The 22,070-nt window shown below is 43.5% G+C and overlaps 1 protein-coding gene across 1 annotated transcript in view; it reads right to left on the reverse strand.

The window, feature by feature from the left end:
• Nucleotides 1-415: 415 nt before the first annotated feature.
• PCP4 (Purkinje cell protein 4) overlaps nucleotides 416-22,070 on the reverse strand; it is a 48,593-nt gene continuing 26,938 nt past the window's right edge. The window contains exon 3 of the mRNA XM_039729488.1: nucleotides 416-2,388. Coding sequence (XP_039585422.1) covers nucleotides 2,261-2,388 — 128 coding nt within the window. The 3' untranslated portion in view covers nucleotides 416-2,260. The remainder of the gene's footprint in view (nucleotides 2,389-22,070) is intronic.

The raw sequence follows: 22,070 nt of genomic DNA on the forward strand, positions 1-22,070 counted from the left end.
AAAGAAATTAACAGCTGTCACCTTGGATATGGGCAAAAGATGATTGAAGAGCAAGACTCAGGAGCAAGAAAGCTCTCCTGGGAACATGAATCTGTGTGCAAACACATTTATTTAAAAAAAAAAAAAAAAAGGAAATTGCCTGAAAGGGGCAGCCACAATTATTCCAAATTTCATGGCAGATCACTGCTTCCTCGTTATGTTTCTCTGTACATTAGGGCTGTGTCTGTAAGATGCACTCTGAACTGCACATTGAAGAAAAGCCCTGCTGCTGAAAGAGCCATAATTCATTTACTAACAGCCCCTGTAGCTGTGCTTCAATAATGCAATCATTTTCTCTGTGTCCCAACCATATGATTATTCCTGTTGTGTAGGAAATTTAAGTCCAAGGAATGTCAGATCAAATATAAAAGCCTAGTGCTTACCCATAGTTTTTATTCAATTAAGTAGCCATTACAGAGCTCATGCTGTTTCAAATGACATAATGCAGAACACAAATGCAGTCTTTTATTACAAATATATGTTCATCTAAACAAAATGGCACCAAAACAATCCAAAGCCATTACAATTTTTAGATTATTATGCTTAGGCTATCATTATATGGTGAGCAGTTGCTGTGAAAGACAAGTGGGGGAACTGGGGCCACACTTTGAGCACAGCAGCACTGTTATTTGAGGTTTATGTGTGACATTCCTAAATGCAGAGGAACAGTGCTGATAAAAAAAATAAACAATGAAAGCACTGAGCTGCAGCTTGGAGGACACTGACTTTGCAGGTGATGAGTGGGAAAGTCATGCCTGACACACAGAAAGAGGTGCCACAGCAGGGTCTGGGTGTTCCCTCCCAAAATGACTTCTAAAACACTCTGTGCCTTCCCACCCAGCCTCAAGCAGCTCACAAATCATGTTTGCACATACTTTCTTCGCTGCCCACAGGATTTCTCCTGCTCAGCAGCCCTGAGGGCTCCCTGTAACCAGCACAGGGCCAGAGCTCTTGGCACCACCTCTAAAACAATGCCCAGCACCACAAGTGCCTTAACCTGCAGAAAGTTTTTCCTTTTCCTTTGTAATCCCACAGCACTGATGGGCTCCTGTGGGAAGGCCAGGAGATCCCTCCTTTCCCTCTGCTCCTGCCCCCTGCTCTGGCTTTCTCTTTAAAAGTGACTAATGATGCATTTGTCCCTTGCCCTGCTGATCAAACCCTCCTGTGGAAGGTGGGAGAGGAAGAAGAGAATCCCCGTGGGCAGAGCTGGGAATGACCCCTGGATCTGTGCCCCCTGAAGGAGTGAAAGGCTGGCAGGCTGTCACCACTCACCTCCCCATTTCAGACACGTTGTAGCTGCTTTTTGTTGGTCCAAAGCTGGGCTAACACAGCAATAAAGGGGCTCAAAGCTGAATACAGAACAATATGGACACAGGAAGCCTGTTATGATTTACTTCTCAAACACTGAAAGTCATATGGAAACAGACAGATGGCACAGAAACAGTTGCTGCTTATGTAGAGACTGAAAAACTGCATCAAGAAATAGAGTTTAGACAGTGAGTTTCTATTTTTACACACAAAAATGAATCCCAAACTTCCAAAGGTATTTTGTGTCTGGTTTATTATTTTCTTTCCATAACAGTAAATGTGGTCCAAGATCTCTGAATGTTATCATGCAAAGAGGAAGGACAGGCACAATTTCCCCACTCAAACCACTTTATTGACACTTGCAAGACAAAAATAAACTGCTCCCTGCTTCCTACACCCCTCATGCCAGCTTCTGTCTGCAACTTTTCTCTTTTTTTTTCTTTTTATACTTTCAGCTCATTACAAGAAAGTAATTTTATTTTCACATTTTGCTGGCAGCTGGAATTCTCCAAATGAGGGAAGCAGGGCTGAGATGCATCTATCTCATCCCTCAGCAAAAATCCCTGCAACATACGGTGCTGTTATGACTCTGAGCTTTAGGTGGAGAGGGAAACAGGCATCTGGGCTGGGTTCATTTGTAACGCTGCACTTGCTGGATTAATATGGAAAGACAGATGAAGGCAGACACTTTAATTACTTCACCCTAACTTTTTATTACAACATCAAGTAAAATGGTGAGTTACAGAGGATAATGGGCGTGAAACATCTGGGATGAAGTCGCACACAAGCTCATGGGTTGTTATCTGCCAATGGGGTTTTAAATATTGATAATTTCTGTACATGCATCTTTGTGTTATTTCTGATCTCGATAAATCATCTCAGGATTACTTTGTTTTGAGCTGTGAGGTAGCTACTAGGACTGGGACCCAGCTTTTTTCTTCTGGAATTTTCTGAACTGGGACTGTATCGCCACGGCCGCCCGCTCTGTCTCTGGCGCGTCCATGTCTATGTCAAACTCCTCTTGGACCTTCTTTTGCCCATCTGCTCAAAGGAAACAGAACAAAGACATCAACAGCTTTTTTCAGACAGGGATGATCACTGAACAGCACAGGTGGGAAATTCTGCTTCTTTCTCCTTCTTCCCAAAGATCCTTTTTAAATACCAAGTTAAAAGCCCTTTATCCCTTAACTGTGTCTGGCTCTCAATTTTCAGACCAAGGAAAAAGCATCCATAGACACAGCCATGGCAATGGGGAACAGATTCAGGGAAAAAGCCTGGCACAAGTTACATCAAACCCCTCCCAGTGACAGAGTTTGGGGAGCTGGGCACTGAGGAGCAATATCCAGAGGGTGCTCAGCACTCATCCAGCATCAGGGCAAGTCCCCCAGCCCAGGGAGCCAAGGGTGAGGGACAGAGGGACTCCTCCTGCCACCCAGAAGGAAGAACTTAAAGTTCCTTTCCAACCTAAATTATTCTATGTTTACTCTAAAAAAAGAGGCAGATTAAAATATTTTAAAGTAGAGGCATTAAGACCCTGTTCTTATCACACCTCCAACATGAGAGGAAGAGATAATACTTCCTAAGGCTAATTTCCATCCTTTCCACTCATTTCCTGCCTCAATCCCTTCCAACACGCACAGCTCTTCCCCTCTGAATCATTTATGTCCAATCTCCCCACCACTGTGCTGCTTCCCTCACTTCTCTCCAGGCTCTGCTCTTGTCTTTCATCCTCAATCCTTGGCTCTTTGCCTTCCTTTATTCCCAGGCCTCAGCTTTCCCTTCAGCTGCATTCGGCCTCCACGTGGACAACCCAGCTGACTCTGCTGAATTTTCCTTCACCCACCTACAAGTTAAAAGTGCAGCCCTGGGAAAATTCCTGCCCTGGTTGCAAAGATAACCCTAAACTGCCTGGACTGAGTGGGTGGGAGCACACATTTGCCCCACTAACCTTGTCACAGCACCAGCTTTTTCACCATAAATTGGTTTGTTAAACTCACTGATGTAAATGTTGTGTGCCAGCCTGCAGTGCACGTCACACCAGGAGTCTGCAGGGAGCTCTTCTTGGGGGAATTCACCCATTTTGAACCACTCTGCTTTTAATTCTTGACATTAATGCCTCCAGGATGCTCATCCCCAAGTAGCATCAATGCAAATAAAAGCATGTATTCAATTCAATGTATTATTAAAATGAAAATAAACTTCTGCCCCATTGTCTCTGTCCTGCACACTAGAAAACAGGGATGCCATTCCATGGTTTTAGCATGAGTCTTGCAGGATTTCTTACCTCTACTTCTGGTTCTTACTCAGAACTCAGTTTTTGTGTCCATTTTCTATGGAGCACTCTAAAGGGAGGAAATATTTGAAGGGAAGGTTTTGCAATATCCCATATTGACTTTATTTTAACTACAGTAACCAAATAAATGTAGCTGTGCTAATGTAAGATAAATGTTCACTTTGTTTTTTGTTTTATTTAGAAAACATTTAAGAAGAAAGATGAAAATGGAAGAAGAAAGAGAAAATCTGGATAAAAAAGAACATCTTGAGAGCTCACCAAGTTTTATTATAGAGGCTAATGAAAAGCTAAGCTATCAAAACAAAGATTTCTGTGGAACAAAATCAATCCATTAACTTTATGTCATTAAATCACAGAATCATGTCATTAAATCTGAGAATCTGCATGGTTTGTGTAGCTATTCAAGCAATACAACCACCCTGAGTACAGAAATACAATTATAGTTTATCTTCCGTGGGGAAAGGGACGTGAAGGTCAGAAGTGACACAGCCAAGGAGAAATTGGAACTGATTTTTATTTGGTACTTATGGGTTAAAGGCAACCTAAGAGTAAAAGTGGACTCTATCCATCGATTTTAGCCTTTCAGTGGAATAATTGCTGTCCTTTGGAAATGCCAGTTGGGAAAACCAGATGGGTGGATGAATAGACACAATTGGGTCTGTACCTCTTGATGAAATCTGGCTTGTACAGCTCATTTCCTATTACAGCCAAGTTTTAGCACTGTCTTAACTTGCCACTGTGACTCAGCAATCTCACGTTAAGACTTAGGGAAATGCAGCATTTAGTGTAATCTGTGAAATTTCCAGGACACTTAAATCTTTGCTTGATGTGTACCATCATCACTGCCTTAAAATCAACTGTAATACAACAATTTACACTACCTTAAGGTTTTACTTTCTTTTATTTTTTTTTACTACAGTTGTTGACATCAAAACCAAAATTCCACATGAGCTCTTCCTATATTTCTGCGTTCCTATCACCAGGAAGAAATGCTAGGACAAGAAGTTTTCAGCCACGACTTAGACTTGTAATTAAAAAATCAGAAGTGTTCAAAAGGGTCAAGATATTTCTATGAATAAAGAAGAAACTCATAATTAGCAGATGGTAGGGAAATATAATGATTACACATATGTGCATAATATATAAATAATATATAAATATATAGAATATAATAATATAAATATATAAAACAACATGTGCATTATCTATATAGGTAATGTAATATAATGGACATATCTGTATATTTTATTTCTCCCTATGCCCATATTTCACTTTTTTACACATGGATGGTCCATCCATATTTCCATACATAGAGAATATATATTAATATACAATTGCACAGACATATTTCCTTAAAGAGTTTAAGTCCTATGTTAAACTGAAAAGAGCTGGATTGGGTATTTCCCAGATTTTGGGAGTGGATTTTCCTGGAGCTCTCCCCAGACCATTTCCTATTGATACCTGTCACAACACAGATACTTTACCAGATGGACTGTCAATCTGGAGAGAAAATTCAGTGAGGGGCCAGCCTGGGCTTTGTCTAAGGGAATAAAATTTTAACTTTTACCTTGAGCTGTTTCCCTAAAAGCAGCCTTGTGATTTAAAAGGTGTCACACCCTGCAAACAACATGGTTTTACTGGTTGGGAGCAGGAGTTCCAACTCCCTTGGGACAGAAGAGCTGGAACCAGGTGATCTTTAAGGTCCCTTCCAACCCACACCATTGTCTGATTCTACAAATTAAGAATTAACCAATTAATTACAATGGAAACCCAGCCTGGGCCCACGACCTGCACAGACTAGAAATCCCCTCACTGCACTGATAAAAAGATTTAAGCCTTTTTGCACTTGCCTCCTCCATATCCACCCATAGCACAGTAACTTTTACCTGTCAGTAGCTGTTCACATATCTCAAGGGTGCAGGCTGTTGGATTTGAGTCCTCAAATCATTAAACTTCTGCAGAGAGCCGAAAGCAAGCCTGTAGAAATGCTCCTCTTTCATGCACTCCTGGTTTTCCTTTCACAAGGGATAATTAGCTTGGAAATGGTCTGAAAACCCAGGAAATTCTTGCTCTCAGCAGGCCAGAGCACAGGTAAGCACTGGCACAGGTTTTACTGCTGGATTTGATTTTTTGTATTCCAGATGGTGGGGGCCAACCATTCTGATGACAAACCACATTCTTCCAAGCTACCTTGATGTGGCAGTAAACGTGGATCAGGATTCCCTCCCCACCTTCTGCCACACACAACCTTTTGTTGGTATTTTCACTTTCTAAATTACATGATTCCTTGACATGGATATCTGATGATTCCTGGACTACACCCATCCCCAGGTGAAAACCAGGGAAAACAAAACTGTTGTCAGCAGACTTAAACTCACAACCTTCTTGTGATTTTACAGGATTCAGTGATGGTTGATGAGCCCTGGCCTGCATTTTCTGCTTTCTGAGGGGTGATCTGCTTTCACAATAAATAAATTTCCCTAAACTCAGCTATTTCAAGGCTTTCCCTGAAAGATTCCTTCATACTTTGCTGGACTCTTCTGACACCCTGACAAACCAGGGCAGCCAGTGCATGCCCCTGCTGGGCTCTGACCACTGCCAGCAGTTGTTGGCCATAACAAAAGATTGTTACCCAATGAATTTCCCAAAATCATGTGTTTACCACGGACTGGTGCCAATTGAGGCAAATCTGATCAAAACTGTTCTGATCTGAGGCAAAACTCTTTGGAGCATCAACTGCCTGCTGACAAGGGGCACCCCACATCCCAGCACCACCAAACTGCAGTCAGAGACAATTTATAGGGCACAGGTTTTCCCTCGCCACAGGCAGCACTCATCCCAGCAGGAGAGCCTGAAGCAGCAACTAATGAGCTGCTTTCCAAGTCTCCCAGCATCTTGCACGGCTGCAGCTGAAAAAAGATCTATGTTTTCCCCTTCCAGATGAAACAGCATTAGAATGCTGCCTCCATGATCTGCTACAGCGCCTTGTGATCCATGGCAAACACTGGGTGGATAATGAAGCCGAAGGAAAACAGTAAAATCTTACACATAAATCTACCCATCAAACTCTGAAGAAATGTGGTGCAAATGTAATTATTCACAAATGTGCCTCCAGCTATTTCTTTCATTTACTTTTCAGCTATGAAGTAAAATGAGTTGTGATAACGCTGGGAAAAGGAAACATTGCTTATTCCATATGGGCCAAAAGTTTAAAGCAGTCTTTCGTGACATTTGAACACAGCCTAAACAGACCAGTCCTTCCCAAAACTGCTCAGGGAAGGGAAAAGGTTAGTGGGGTGGAAAAGGGGACTCAGTCTTTATTCTCAGAAATTCCCATCTTCCAGATGAAACAGAACTTGCTTGTCACATTCTGCAAAACCAGTCAGCATGAAAAATCACATGGGCTGAAGCCTCTACCTGGCATTTCGTGTCTCAGGTGCCATCCTCTGCTCCTGCTCCCCCTGCTCACATCTAACAGGAATTATGGCACCAGACCGAAGATGGAATACACTCATAAAAATACTGCATTTTTCAGGGGCTAAACTGCAGCGTTTGGGAAAAAAGATTCAATGGAGTGTGGGACAGAATCACAGGGCCAGAAGCAGTGTGTGCCTCAGGCAGGATCATTACCTCCCGCTGCTCCAAAGATTTTTCAAGCTGTGACAATCTTTATCCCAAGCTATTACACCAGCCTGTCCAGTGAGGCAGAACAGCCCCTAATTAACGAGGACCAAAATGGGCAGGAATCACATGGATGTTGACATCCATGTGCAGGACTATCTTTATGTGATGGGAAGAGTCATTTTGTCTGCCCAGACTCCACAGAGCAACCAGCCAGCTGGACAAAACATATGGAGGCTCAGAGGTGTGGAGGCCACACTTAACTCCTCACGAGGAACAGTTTTAAAAACCAGGAGTTGATGTTGGCCATTCTTTATCCTCTGTATCTACTTGAGGGTGAGGAAGTAAATGACTCATTTTTTAGAGGAGTTATAGAATCATGGAATGGCTTGGGGGGGAAGGGACCTTAGAGATCATCCAGTGCCACCCCAGCCATGGGCAGGGGCACCTTCCACTGTCCCACACTATTCCAAGTCCCAATGTCCAGTGTGGCTTTGGACACCTCCAGGGATGGGGAATCCACAAAATTTCTGGGCAAACTGTTACAGTTCCTCACTAAGATCACAGTAAAGAGTTTCTGCCTAATATCTAAACTAAACCTACTCTCTGTCAGTTTGAAGCCATTCCCCCTTGTACTTGGAATTGTCTCTCCAGGTTTCCTGGGGCTCCTTTGGGCCCTGCAAGGCCACCCTGAGCTCAGCCCAAAGCTTCTCCTGTGCAGGTGAACAATGCCAGCTGTGCCAGCCTTTCCTGCCAGCAGAGCTGCTCCATCCCTCTGCTCATCCTGGAGCCTCCTCTGGGCTCTCTGCAGCAGCTCCAGCTCCTCCCTGGGCTGGGACTGGGCTGGGGCAGCAGAACCCCACAACCCTCCTGTCCCTGTTCCCTGGAGCAGAGCCCGACCCCCCCGGCTGTCCCCTCCTGGCAGGGACTTGTGCAGAGCCACAAGGGCCCCTGAGCCTCCTTTGCTCCAGCCTCAGCCCCTTCCCAGCTCCCTCAGCCCCTGCTGGGGCTCCAGCCCCTTCCCAGCTCCGTTCCCTGCCCTGGACACGCTCCAGCCCCTCCAGGTCTCTCCTGCAGGAGCAGAACTGGGCACAGCCCTGGAGGGGCCTCTCAGAGCCAGCACAGAGGGACAATCCCTGCCCTGCTCCTGCTGGACACACAATTCCTCATCCAGCCCAGCTGCCAGGGGCCTCCTTGGCCACAAACATTCAGCTTCTTCATTAATAAGCACAGATTTTTTTCTCTAATTAGATTAGGAACAACAATAATTTTCCTTCCTGCTCATGAGAAGTGCTGCAGGGTGAGCTGCTCGTTTTGTGACAGGGATTCCATCCCTCCTAAAGCCGCTCCTGTTTTGTCATTCCAAAAGGAACCCAGGCATTCCAGGACCACCTTCCAGAGTCCAGGGCTCCCTGTTGTGTTTGTCAGGAGAGAGGCACTCGATGGTGGGGAATCACAGCTTTGCACAAGGTGTTTTTGTTTTCAGGTTTTTGAAGGTGGAAGATGCTGGGGAAATGTAAAGTCCATAAAGGAACCATCTCTGAAACTGAAAAGCAACGCCTGGAGCTCAGCAGTCTCCTGAGACTTCAAAAGTTCCATGTGGAAAAAAAATAAAGGTTATCATTAATGATAAGACTAAATGTAACATCTATTTTTATCTGAACTACACCAACTGGCCCCAGAATATCACTCAAAGCAAGCCAGAAATAATTAATATCATTTGATTCAACTGTAAATTACAATTTGGTATAAAGAACATGACCTTATTAGGCAACCAGAATATTTTATTTTTCAAATTGACCTTTACTTTCAGAATATGGTGTTGCTATCTCGAACTTGAAAAATTAGTTTTGCTGTAAAAAATAATGGTTGTTCTTCTATAATTTTAAAAATGTTATTTCAGCATGAGGCTTTTGAAATGTCTGATTAATCTTTTTTTTTTCCTAGTTGTAATAATGTTTGAGAACAGGAATATTATTTCTGACATAAGATAAATGAAGTAGCACAAAAAATATGTATACTGGGGTGATATAATGGAATGGAAAGGAATAGTAATAAAATTCAGTTTACAAAAATTGCATTCTCAAGTAGATTGTAGCCAACTACAGATGAATTGATTTTGCTCAACAATTAATATAGAGACAAATATTGTTTTTCCTTAAATGCTAATATTATTTAAGCAATTATTCCTCATCTTCAAAGTAATTAATGGATCACTGCCAGCCTTTTAAAATGGTTTACAAACGCATAACTGATGCACAGATAGGTACATAATTCATGGGAGGCATTCTGGGAATGAAACCAGAGGCCCTAATTCACATTCCCCCATGGAGATCAAACTTTGTGCAAGTTTAACTGGGAGCCTAGCAAATAAAACCAGCCTGTTTTCAGCTCTGTAATCTCATCTCTCACCAGCTAAAGCTGTGTCTGAGGGATGCTAAACTGGCAAATTCAGTGGGAGCTCTGGGATCTGAAGGGAAATGGTGCTGGGGATCAAGTGCTGGTGCTGCCACAGAATCACAGAATTTCCTGACTTGGAAGGGACCCCCAAGGTCCCTGTGTCCCTGCAGAACGATGCCCCACAGCAGGGATAACACACCCAGCCCTAACTCAGCCTCTCCTGCAGGTCAGGATGCCAAAATCCTCCTCACAATTCAGCCCAGAGCTGTGGGAGTCTCGTTCTGCAGCTGCCCGTGATGCCCAAGGCTCCAGCCAAGTTTGAAATGGGAATTGTTACAACGTGGTTTTAATTTCCTCTGCCATTTCCAGTTCTCATTTCCCAGTTAAACGCAGTGCCTTTATCCAGCTTTGCTGTGGAGGGAGCTGCATTTCAGCAGTGCATGAAGCAAGCTGCCCTCCTCCTGCCTGGCTCCTCGACTGCTTGATTAATATATGATCAGTTATTTCCCTATTATGGTAGCATGCAGGCGCTCCCAGCCCGAGCTGGGAGCCCTAATGTGGTTACAAATGCACAACAATAAATTCTTTCCCCTCCACCACCCCTCAGTGCTCTGACCTTTGCAGAAGTGTCTTCAGCAGTAACGTTTAAAATAACAACGGGAGAACTTCCTCGGGGCTACCTCGACCCCAGCACATTATCCACGGCCCCAGCACAGCTTCCCTAAATATCTGAGAGCTGGTGCAGCCACGGGCATGGCTGGGATTGTTCCAGGCAGACTCTGCCAAGGGACTGTGGTGGCAGAGAGTGGGACCCCTGGGGTGTTGAGAGAAAGAGTTTAGCCCTCTTGAGTCAAGCCATGCTGCACCACTTTGCATCAAAACCATATAAAAGGCTCTCAACCCATTTTGTTTTCTGAGAGGGACGTTGCCCCCAGCACTTCCGAACACTTTCCTGCTCCAGACTGCAAAGGAACTGCTTCAAAATGAGCTGGCACTTGCTGTTCATCGTGGGGTGACCGATGATACCTGAGAGCACTCGCCAGGAAAACAAAAAACAGAGGATTTCATCTTCCACTGCCTCCCTCAGCTTTGCTTTGCATGGATGCTCCCTCAAGAGCAGCTGGGGAAGGAGCTGGGAGAAGTGGCAGCGATCACAACATGCCACACAGGAGTGGCAGGAAAGGGGGATCAAAGCCCTGCCTGCCAAAGTGACAGGAGCTGGGGAAGGTGGCACGGGTTACACAGCAAAGCCTGCCAGTCACACAAAGGAGAGGAATCAATCAAAAGCACCGTGGTAATGGAGGCAGAAGATAGTTTTTTCCACACACAAAGAACAGTGAGACTTTGCCCTGCTCATCTTCAAATTGGAAAATAAAGGCATTTTATTGGAGTCACTGGATACCAGCGTATCTGTTAGCAACTAATGAGGGGCTATTTTAAGTTTACAGGGTGATTTTAATAAAAACTACTTTATCAGCATTTGGAAAGTCACAGTGAGAAAATACTCTCCTCTTGTAAAATCTATCACAGCTTTTAATCACAGATAACTTAATCCCACACTCAGAGGTAAGGTACAGGAACTGAGCTTTGCCATTCAATATCACATTCTGAAGCAAAAGAATATTGCAGAGAAATCCTTCCCTGGGAGGGTGGGCAGGGGCTGGGATGGAATTGCCAGAGCAGCTGTGGCTGCCCCTGGATCCCTGGAAATGCCCAAGGCCAGGTTGGACATGGGGGCTGGAGCAGCCTGATCTAGTAGATGTTCCGTTCGTATGGAAGAGGTGGTTGGAACAAGATGAGCTTGAAGAACCCTTCCCATCCAAACTATTCTACGATTCTATTTCAGTATCTTCTAAGCCTTGTAAATATTATCAGTAAGAAGCACTCTATTGCACAGATTAAGAGCAAGAAACAAACAACTTTAATAATGGCCAAACAGTGCAGCTTTTATTTGCACAAACGTGGGCATTGAATGCAGTAGGATAAACTAATTTAGCACAAACACACCACAATAAAAGCCACTGCTTTAATTCACGTACCATATTTTTTTTAACATCTTGCACTACCTGCCAGTTTGGGGATGCCTGTGGAGGCAACTAGTCAATAACTGGGTAGAAGTGGAGCTTGTGAGGTTAAAAATGCCCAAGGAAGTATCTGGAGTTCTTTATTGACAGAACAGAATTGCCAAAGGGTAAAAAACAGGCTGGGATGAACAAACCTGCTCTATGAGATTCCTTCAGGAGAGCGTTTGGCAAAAGAAAGTTTGTCACCCCTCTGTAAAACCAAACTCATCCCTTCAGGAGAGCCCAAGAGATGTGAGGGATATAAAACCCAGGCTTCTGCAGCAGCTCCAAGGTAGTTCAGCCTGAGCAAAGACCAGGAAACTCTGACAGACATCGATTTACCATGAAACTTGGACTGCCAGTGGGTCTCACATGCTCCTGCATCACTTGGCTTTGTGACTTCTGCTCCAGCATCCACAAGCTCAGCCAGAGTGCTGGATAGGCTCAGTCTGACCAGAATTTTACTGAATGTTCCACAGAATGAAATTTTGTCACAAAAGGTACAGAATTTTAACATCTCTGACTCCTGAAAGCAGTCACCCAGCTGTAGTTTTCCACGATAAAGCAAAGAAACCCAGGAGGGTTGGTTCTAGGAAATTTCCACTGCTTTCTTTTGCTTGGGCTGTTACCCGAACAGAATCATTAATTTGAGTTTACATGTCTCCACTGAACGCAAAAAGCCACATTCTCTGTTTATTTCCCCTGCAGGCTGGCTTGCTTAACTTTCTTAGGAAGAGAGGAGGGGCTGCTCAGGAGAATGAATGTAGGATAACACTGAAACAGCAGCACAGGGGAGATAAATTAAGATCCAGTGGCAATGTGGTTCTGAAAGAGGATGAGAAGGAATTAAACGCTGGAGGGTACCATGAGTGTGTTTCAGGCTGTCTTGCCCAAGAGCCACTTGGAAAGCCATGTTACATGTTCTGCAGAAGCTCGTTAAGCCAAATATTTCAAAACCAAATTCCAGGTAAAAAGATCTGGCCAATTTCTAGGGGGGAAAAATCCTTAATCTAACTTAGAATCACAGAATCATTTAGGTTGGAAAAGATCTCTGAGATCATCAAGTCCAGCTGTAAAGGAAGCCAAACTTGCAGGTGTTTAGAAATGGAGAAAAGCAAGGATTCCAAGGGTGCAATTCCAACATTTTTTGGACAGCATGAATCTCACCCTTGAATCCCCTTCCTTCACTCTGCATTAGTGTTAAAGGCAGCTCAGAGGGACTGGTTCAGATGTAGGTATTGTTCCTTAAACGAGTTACATTGCCTGAGCCTGAGTGGTGCCTGAACTACACACTGTAGAATTTCAGATGAACACACTTATCTGCTATTTCATGAGAAATTCTTCCTCACCAAATGAATTATTTAGCCCTTATGAAAAGTACTACACTGAAACTGCAGCAGCTAAGAAATCTTGTTTGCTCCAGGAAGGAAGAAAATAAAATAAAGGCAGGCACACCTTCTCCCACAATTCCAATTCCTGTGTACTCTGATCCCATGGGATGGAGAAGAAGAGAACAGCTCACCTTCAGCAGAGGGTCAGAATGAACATTTGTTCCCTCTGCTGAGATGGCCAGGGAAGCTGCCAGTTGTGGAGCTGATCTGGATCCTCTCATGCTCCCTCAGGAGCTGACTGAACATTGTGCATACACTTTTCTTTTTATAGAAATATAGTTGAACAGACCAAAAAAAACTGTATCAGCACCTCTCGCTCTCCTTTCAGTTTAATTCAGAGATAGTGAATTTTTGTGTACGCTGTGTGCCTTTATGTGTACATCAATAAGACTCCTTCTATACCTCTAATAAGGGATTACAGCTAACACCACGACAAGCAATATCAAATGCTTCATGTGAACAAGCAGCCAAATGACAGTTTCTGTGAGAGCTGTAATTGAATTCAGCAGCTACAGCAAACACCAAACCTCTGCTCTGCTACTTAGCTAAGAATGAGCCAGGTGATGGCTGCTGCCATCCTGAAGGGTGGAGGTGCTCCAAGGAACCTCGCTGCACCCAGAATGTGGCAAAGGCAGCCAGAACAGTGCTGAGAATGCAGGAGGAATAAAATGTGGGTGTCAGATGTGCTGGGTGGCCATCTGTAGAAGACCAGAACACTTTAAAAGGTATTGCCATGGTTCTCATGGCTGATCCAAGCCGAGGATCACTGACATCAGACTGGGATCTGCACGCAGAGCTCAGAAAACCACAGTGACCACCTCCTAGTGCAGCTCCCCAACATGGTGCACTCAATAGAGAATTCAGATTTCACAGCACAATTCCACTCACACGTTCCTTACATGCCAAAGCACACAAGTTACTGCTTCATCATTCCTTAATGGAAGAAATCCAGCTCCACCACACATCCTTGCCATGTTTTTTTCTTTCCCCTTCCCTGCTGTGGAAACTGATGCTGAGGTGGACACGACTCTTGGCTCAGATGCAGAACTGGAGCACAGCTCTGCTCTTCCACTAATTTCCTGTCCCAGAGTAATAAAAAAGGCCTTATTGTCACATAGGACAATTTACTGTTTAGCATAAGGGAGTAAAAAATGGCAGTGAACAGATCCTATAAAAGAGGGGGGAATGAATCCAGAAGGGCAAGGTGTCCTTCTGTGCAGCCCTTTCATTATCCCAAGGCAGTTACTGTACTGGGAGGCTAAAGCCTGGAATTGTAACGAGTCAATACCAAAGCTCTGTGGGATTTCTTGTCCCTGCCTTTAGCCTCTGTATTTATTGAGTGAGGACTGATGGTTGTAGGGTAATGTAATTTTCCAAGCCTTTCCAAAGCAGCAAAGATAATGAGCAAGGTCGGGCTCCAAAGCCACTAGACAGTACTTCAAATCCTACTTCTGCATTTTTTCTCCTTTCCCCCACCTCATGAAAAAACAGAATTCCAAACCTTCGAGGTCCTAGGCACTGACTCAGCAACATCCTCTTCTGAACCTGATGCTATTTCAGAAAAGGGTGGAGGGGCTGTTCTTCCCTAAGAGTGCAGTTCTGTGTTCTGACAAGCATCTGACTAAAGTGTAGATCATTAATGCTGCCCTGCAGTGGGTTTATTCTCAGGTGTGTAGCAAGGAGGAGCATCCACCTTTTTACAGCCTGTGTATTGATTAATCACACCCACACACCTTTTTATTTTATTATTTTTTTAATGTGGGTAAAAGCAAGCATGTTTTTCCAATAAAGCCCCTGCAGAAGGAGAAAGCAGGTCCATATTCCGAGCTCTTTATCTACATCAGGAGGTTATGGAGCAGGGAAGTGAAAATGGTCTCATTATCCTGACAGATGGTGCACTTAACAAACCCACACAGAACACTGAGGACACAAAGGAAGGTTGTACGTGCTGGAAGTGTGGTGCATTTCTGAGCTGCCAGAGAAGTGGTGTGTGAGGTGCCACACTGGCCCTCCAGCCTTGCTGCTTTCCAGTCCTCAGAGCTGGAACAAATCCCTTTTGTCATCCTCTGCCTCCTTCTCCAGAAGGGACTGTCCTCCCTTTTAATCCTCCCATCCTGCAACAACTCTAAGAAAGCTCAGAAATATTCCTCTGTAATTTCTTTTTTTTTTTAATGCAAAAACATGTTAAGGCAAAACAAAACAAAAGGCAAGTTTTATTAATATGAGCAGTCTAGAAGAAAAGGAGCCTTCCTATTCATCTTATCTTGGTTTTCACCTCACTAAGTTTTCACCTGGTGCCTTTTAACAACGGCTATTTAAAATCAATTTTATCAGGAGGGGTGGCCATTGATTTAGCTAAGTGCTGCAATTGCAATTAGAAAGTTATTAAACCCTGTGCCAGATAGTCTAATTGAAATGAAAATCTGACTGAGGCTGGGGGATAAAGGTTTCCCTCCTGCTTCAGCTCTAAGTTTATTGCACACATAAAGCCATCTTAAAAGAACATTCAGGTTGCAAAGTTGAACACGAGAAAGATAATAAATGACAAAAAGAACTGATGCCATCACGCAAAATTAACTGAATCATTGAGTGGGCAACTTGAATTTTTGACATTGAAACTTCCATAGTCTTAGGAGCACAGTGTTTCCTAAATTTAAAGCACAAAAAATGTATTTTGATGCAACATATGGACACCCACATGGCTCCTCAGCTTGGAACTGTTAACACTAGTTTTAATGGAGTAACTGGCAGTGGTGGGAGGCTGCTGTCCTGTTCCTGAATCAGCAGGAAAGGGAAGGAACTTGACTATTTTTTGGGTGGGATTCATGAAGCTGATGGGAAAGGAACAATGAGAAAACTGATGCCCTCAGATGTGGTGGCTGCTCCTGCTCCACCTCGTCCATCCCAGCTCTGCCCCAGCCCCGATGCTCACCATGGCTCCCAGCACACCCCAACAATGCTGTGTCTTTATCTGGCTACTCCTGCTCCCCAAAACTGCTCCAGGACATTCCCTAACCTCAAAATTCCAGCCAGTTCATACTCCTCCCTCCCGGTCCCCATCCCAAAAGTATCAAATCCTGCCTAATCCTCTGTGGTTCCAGCTTCCTGAGGAGCCTACTGAACTCCTGTGTCATCCCATCCTGTGACCTCCTGCTCCAGCTTCTGGGACCCTCTGCTCCCAAGCAAGGAGGCACATTTTTTCCTAAGCAACTGTGATGTTTTGGGAGCACAGAAAGGGCACAATCCTGCATTTGGCTTCAGCTTCTGGCCAAAGCATCGCTGAATGTGGCAGCAATTAAGGAAAACTATGATTTCCTTAAGCCTTTCAAAGACAGTGTTGGTTTAATTGCTTTAGTGTTTACTATTTGGCTCAGTGATGTTGAGTTTTCACGGAAAAAAAAAAATAATTAACTGCTTCACTGAACTCACACAAATGTAGGACTTGTATAACAGATAGAAAAGTCACATCCCAGATGACAAATCTCACATTTCTGTTCAAAATGACAAAGGCTCAAAGCAGTCACACAAAAGGCCACCAGTAACTGTTTTTAATTTCTTGATGTGCTAACATTTTGCTCAAGCCTCATTTTTGGAAAGTACTGGAATGACTTTGCTGAACCCTTCCAAAATAATTCTGCTTGAGGCAAGCAATCAAAATGACAAATTTCAGCCTGAGCAATTGGATTTTGGCAAGGTTGTGTACAACTGAAAAGGGAGCTTTTAACCAGCAGAGTTCAGCAGCTGTTAATCGGCCTTGCCACCAGTCCAGATTGCAATAAACAAAATAAGTACATGTAATAACAGTGAAGGAATGTAAACTAAATAAAATAAAAGTTACAGATAGCTGGAAAATCTTTAAAAGGGATCAAAATCAGAGAGTGAATGTTACTCTGCGGCTGTTTTGAGAGTTGCCAATGACTTCTTGAAGATTTAAGCACGGGAAAAAAAACTGAAAACAGTTGAGTCACTTAAATGATTACATGGAAGCCAAAAATTAATCTGAGTAGTGCTTTATACATTCGATATTGAGGATTTCTCTCGACTTATCTCTGCTACTCATTTAAAAATTCTCTAGAAAACATTTTCCCTTGTGTGAATTTAAACCCTGACAGGCACTTTTTAAGGTCTGTCTGGATTTACTGACATGTCAGATTGTCAATAAAGCTGATCAGAAAGAGCATGTGAGCTGACACACAAGGCTGGCCATCCTCAGATCATCTCTCCAGCCCATGTTTTCTGATCCAGAGAGATCCATTCTTCCTCCCCCTGTTTCTGAGGATTACAAGGACAAAGCTTACAAGCATCTGGAAGAAGGACTAAACCTTTCATGCATCCGCTCTGCTTCAGAAAATACAAACTGGGTTGGTCCAAGGAAGGACTTAAATTTGGACTCACATCCCTCACTGCCTCCAAAATGCTGCCATGGGCAGAATGCCACACCCAGCACATCCCAGTCCCTGTTCCACTAAAACCCAGCTAATTGTCTTTACTGCTCAAATTTTAGAACTGAATGTAAACAGAACCAATTAAATTTCTTTTTTCTCCTCTTTTGCTCAGGAAATCCAATTATGTCCTTTCCTTTCCTTTCCTTTCCTTTCCTTTCCTTTCCTTTCCTTTCCTTTCCTTTCCTTTCCTTTCCTTTCCTTTCCTTCTACTTTAAAAACTGCTTTGTCTCTAACATGTGTTTCTCTCCTTCCAGGTGTCTCCTCACCTGGCCCTTCCTTAAACCTAGTCTAGGAAATTGTTTGAGAGACTGGAGAGAAATGAGAAACTTCAGGTGAGGGTCACTATGACCCCAAATGAGAGCATCAGTCAGGAACCTTCTTTTTGGCAAATGAATTTTCTTTACTAATGAAGCAGACTGCAAATTTGCCTGGGAAAATAGGAGGGGAAATGAGGCAGTGAGAACTGGACCTGCCTGTGCTGGGAAGACACAAAATTCTCTGGGGAGGGAGAAGGAATGAGAGGTGAGACAGAAGAAGTGAAGGAGACAGGAAGAGGGGCAGACAGAGAAGACCCTACTTGTGGAAAAGATGAAAGGCAAACCTCAGGTTTTCTGAAGGAAGTAAGGAACAACTGACTTGACCCATCACAGCAGCCTGGCCTGCCTGGCAGGAAGGACCAGGAGTTTGGATTCAGCCTGGAGCATCCCACTGCACCACAGCCTTCGCCCACTCCCATGGGCACACTCACTTGTTGCCTGGAGCAAGGGGCCTCAGTGGCAGGAAAATATCTACTTACACAAGGCAGTGACTGGTTAGAAACTTCAATATTGTGAGTGAATGTCTCTTGGGCCTTGCAAAAACCAGCAGAAACCACTGCCAGGAGAGCTGTGGCAGCCACAAATCTGAGTGTTTTCTAGTGCTCACCTCAATCTGTGCAGCCTCTCCTGACGAGCAAAAAGCAAAACTTTCTTCTTTTTTTTTTAACCAAATCGATCAGATTTTCTCCTGAAACAACTCACTGGTGAGGACAGAATACCCTGGAGGTTTTTTAAACTGCCTGGGCTGGAAGTCCATATTGCTTTTTGGTTTTTGTTTTGTTTTCTGGCACGCTTGGCCAAGCTTATCAAGTGTTTTGTCACATTCAGACAGCATCACTTACAACAACAAAAGGTATCCCTGACACCAGCAAATGAGGCTGCAGCTCTGGGCTGCATCACTCCCTATCTTAGCAATTGCACTGAAATAAAATAAAACAAAATTTAAAAAAACCCTCAGCCTTTTGCCAGAAAAAAATAAACTCTGCCAGGCCAGAACCCCCAGAAATCCACGGCACAATAGAAGCAGCTGCTCTCTAACTCAGCTCAGGTTAATTGTTGGTTTCTACTCTGCAAGTTCTGTCAAGAAATTCAGCCCCAAACATGCACCACAGTACTACAGAATCCTGCAGAAAACTACTTACAGCCACAGAAAACTACTGTGGTGTCCAAGGAGCTGTGGGAGGCTCAAAACAAGGGTCAAATTTATGGTAGTTATAAAATCTTTTCATGCCAAGTTTCAAGTAAATTTGGATATATTTATAGTTTGGAGAGGAAAACAGTAACTTCTTAGTGGCCTCACACAGTACCCACTCAAAAATAATGTCAGTTGTGGATGTGCTTATATTTAACTTCATTTAAACTTGAAACTTAGAACCAAACTGAGTTGGAATTAAAAGCTCACATAAACAGTTATATGTGGAGAAACTACAAAGCACTGGAAGCCCTTGATGCAGCTTCCTTCACTGGCTTTTTTTGTGTCCATCATCTACTGCAAAAAGAAAAAGAACTAAGAAAAGAAAAGAACTAAGTATTCTAATTCCAACTCAGTCTGGACTTCAGCCAGTCCACCATGTAATAGCAAAAATGCTAATGTTAGCTGCAGTAATCTTCTTAAGATGATGAATAGAGACCAAAAATCTACACAATTCTGCTGTGTCTGAGAACAGCTTCTAGACTGTGTTGTCCCCAAGGTTTGCCCGTGGCATGGGGAGGAATGGCAGGGAATTGCCAAAAATCACATTTTCTTTTTGATGTTCTTCCATAATGGAATGGTTCTGAGCCAAGGAACCTCCAGAGGATTCCATCTCATGACTTAAATCTTTTGCTTTTTATTTCTGTGGTCCCTCCTGTGAAAACCATAAATACTTACACAAGAATTGTGACACTTTTCCCTGGCAAAGCTCTGGAAAAGCTTCACAGAGATCCAGCAGTGAGAGCAGACAACATCCACCAAGCCTCCCACACCTGGTCCCGCTGGGCAAACGGCACAGGAATATACACCATTGTTTATGGATCATTAATCTCCAAACTCCTTCCCACTGGGGTCTAGAAAAGCTATTTCTTTCTCTTTAATTTGACAGAGGAAGGAATTTAAGCCACAGAAGTTTGTCTGAGATGAGACCAAGTGGTGCTGATGGAGAGAATGATTGATGGGCAAAGCCAATGTCATGCCTTCTGCTGACAGCATCCATCACCCTTTGACAGAAAAGGTCCAAACCTCCACATCTTCCATTTGTCTTCTTACCTACTTGGCTAAAATAAGCCAGCAATGCTTTTCCCCCAGTTTCTCCACATCTTTGCCTGCCACGGGCAGAGCTCACACGAGAGACACAGATCTCTCACCAGAGACATGGAGTTTTGTTGTGAACAGATTCATTGGAAAGGTCACCAAGAAATTTCTGCCAGTGACAAATGCAGCTGTCTGCTTGATGAATACAACCATTAGGTGAGATTAAAATCCACATTTTCTGCTGGGAATTATTCTGCTGGCTGCTAGACCCAGAGGTGGCTGCTTCAGGACACCAAACAGCCTTGGATCCTGCTCAGGTCTGTCTCAAAGTCCTTCCCTTGGTGGGTTCTGTCCCAAGAGTTGAAAAGAAGGAGGTTGTCTGATCCTCACCTGTGCTCTATGTACCTGGATAAGCCAGGATGGAGTTTATGTGCTCCCATCATCCCTCAGGATGGAACCCCAAAGCAGCTGGAGGTCTGGAATACACAAACGTGTATCCACACCTTCCCTCAAAGGTACCACACCTGATAACCTACCTTCAGCTCTGAAATCCAAATAAACAATAAAGAAATCAGAATAAACAATTCTTCAGGCTTAATTAATCTCACCTCTCCCATCCTTCTGTTTGGTTCTACCACACAACAAAGGATGTAACCCAGAATTTTCCCCACAGCCAATTCCTGTAACCCAGAATTTGCTCCACGGCCAATTCCTGTAGCCCAGAATTTTCCCCATGGCCAATCCCTGTTTCCTGTCAGACACCTGGGCCAGAAATCCTCTGCAGTGTCTGTGGGCACTATAAACTAAATTTTAGGTGTCTATCAGTATGAGATCTTTAACTTAGATTAGGAACTGCACTGATAGTTACTGTTGGATTAGCACAGGCACACAATGAATTCCAAAATCCTTCAGGAACGTGTTGTGCTCCTGGCTATTAGCCTGGGTTTTAATTAGTTTGTGCTAATGAATATATTTGTACATGTCCATCTTTTATTGGCAGCTTTTACAGGAGTAGTAAATTGGTCACTGTGGAGTGCCAGTGTTTCACTAAAACCTAAGGAATAATTAATGCTTTCTCCACCTAGAGTCAACCAGCAGTCTCAGGGGGTTTTAGGTATAAATTAGAATGAAAGATGAGATACTCAAAATACAGTTAGAGAACTCATTCATCAGTGGTGATTAAATAATGTCACTGTGAGACCCTGGAGAAGTGCTGAGAGCTGATTTCCAGCTCTGGAATACCCACACCATCTCCCAGGAGCTGTTAGAGCACCCTGCCCTATTTTTTTTTTTTTCCACTGTGACTTTCAAAATGCCTTTTCCATATCCGGTGCTATCCAACTTTCTTCTGTTCTTGGAAATTCCTCCTTGGAAAATATGTATTTTTCTCAGTCTTTCCTATTCCTAACCCACTGTGGGCTGGGGGAAAAATGAACCAATACTAAGAGTGCTTGGCTAAAGCAAATGCTTCCATCAAATCCAGTATCCTGCCTAACAAAATCCTTAAGTCAGAAAATATTTGGATGTTTTCACAGATAAAATGGCTCTGAGAGCTGGCACAAGGTGGTCAGGATAAGACAAATCTGAAAAAGAATGGAGTGGTTTGAGATGGATTTAAGGAAAAGTTAAATGCCCAGGTACAAACCATACATTCTGAAATACCCTGCTGAGCATCCACTTAACTCCAGAGATAGACAAAAAACTCTTATATTTATGATTTATTTTATTATGTTGTTTTTATTGTTTTGTAATGTTAGTATTACCCACAAATTCCTCAGCCTTGAGAGAGCTAAGCAAATTAGAAGCCTAAATCAAATTAAGATCTATGAACACCAGGCTCTCCAGAGGAGGTCATTCTCACCAAAAAAAAGTCACCAAAAATCACATTTTTATCTGTTGAGAACAAACAGAGCTTTAGGCCTCTCACACAGATGTGCACCCAAAGAGCCAGACATGAAGAATT

The sequence above is a fragment of the Passer montanus genome, unplaced genomic scaffold, assembly GCF_014805655.1.
Source record: "Passer montanus isolate IOZ18808 unplaced genomic scaffold, ASM1480565v1 scaffold69, whole genome shotgun sequence".
NCBI lineage: Eukaryota > Metazoa > Chordata > Aves > Passeriformes > Passeridae > Passer > Passer montanus.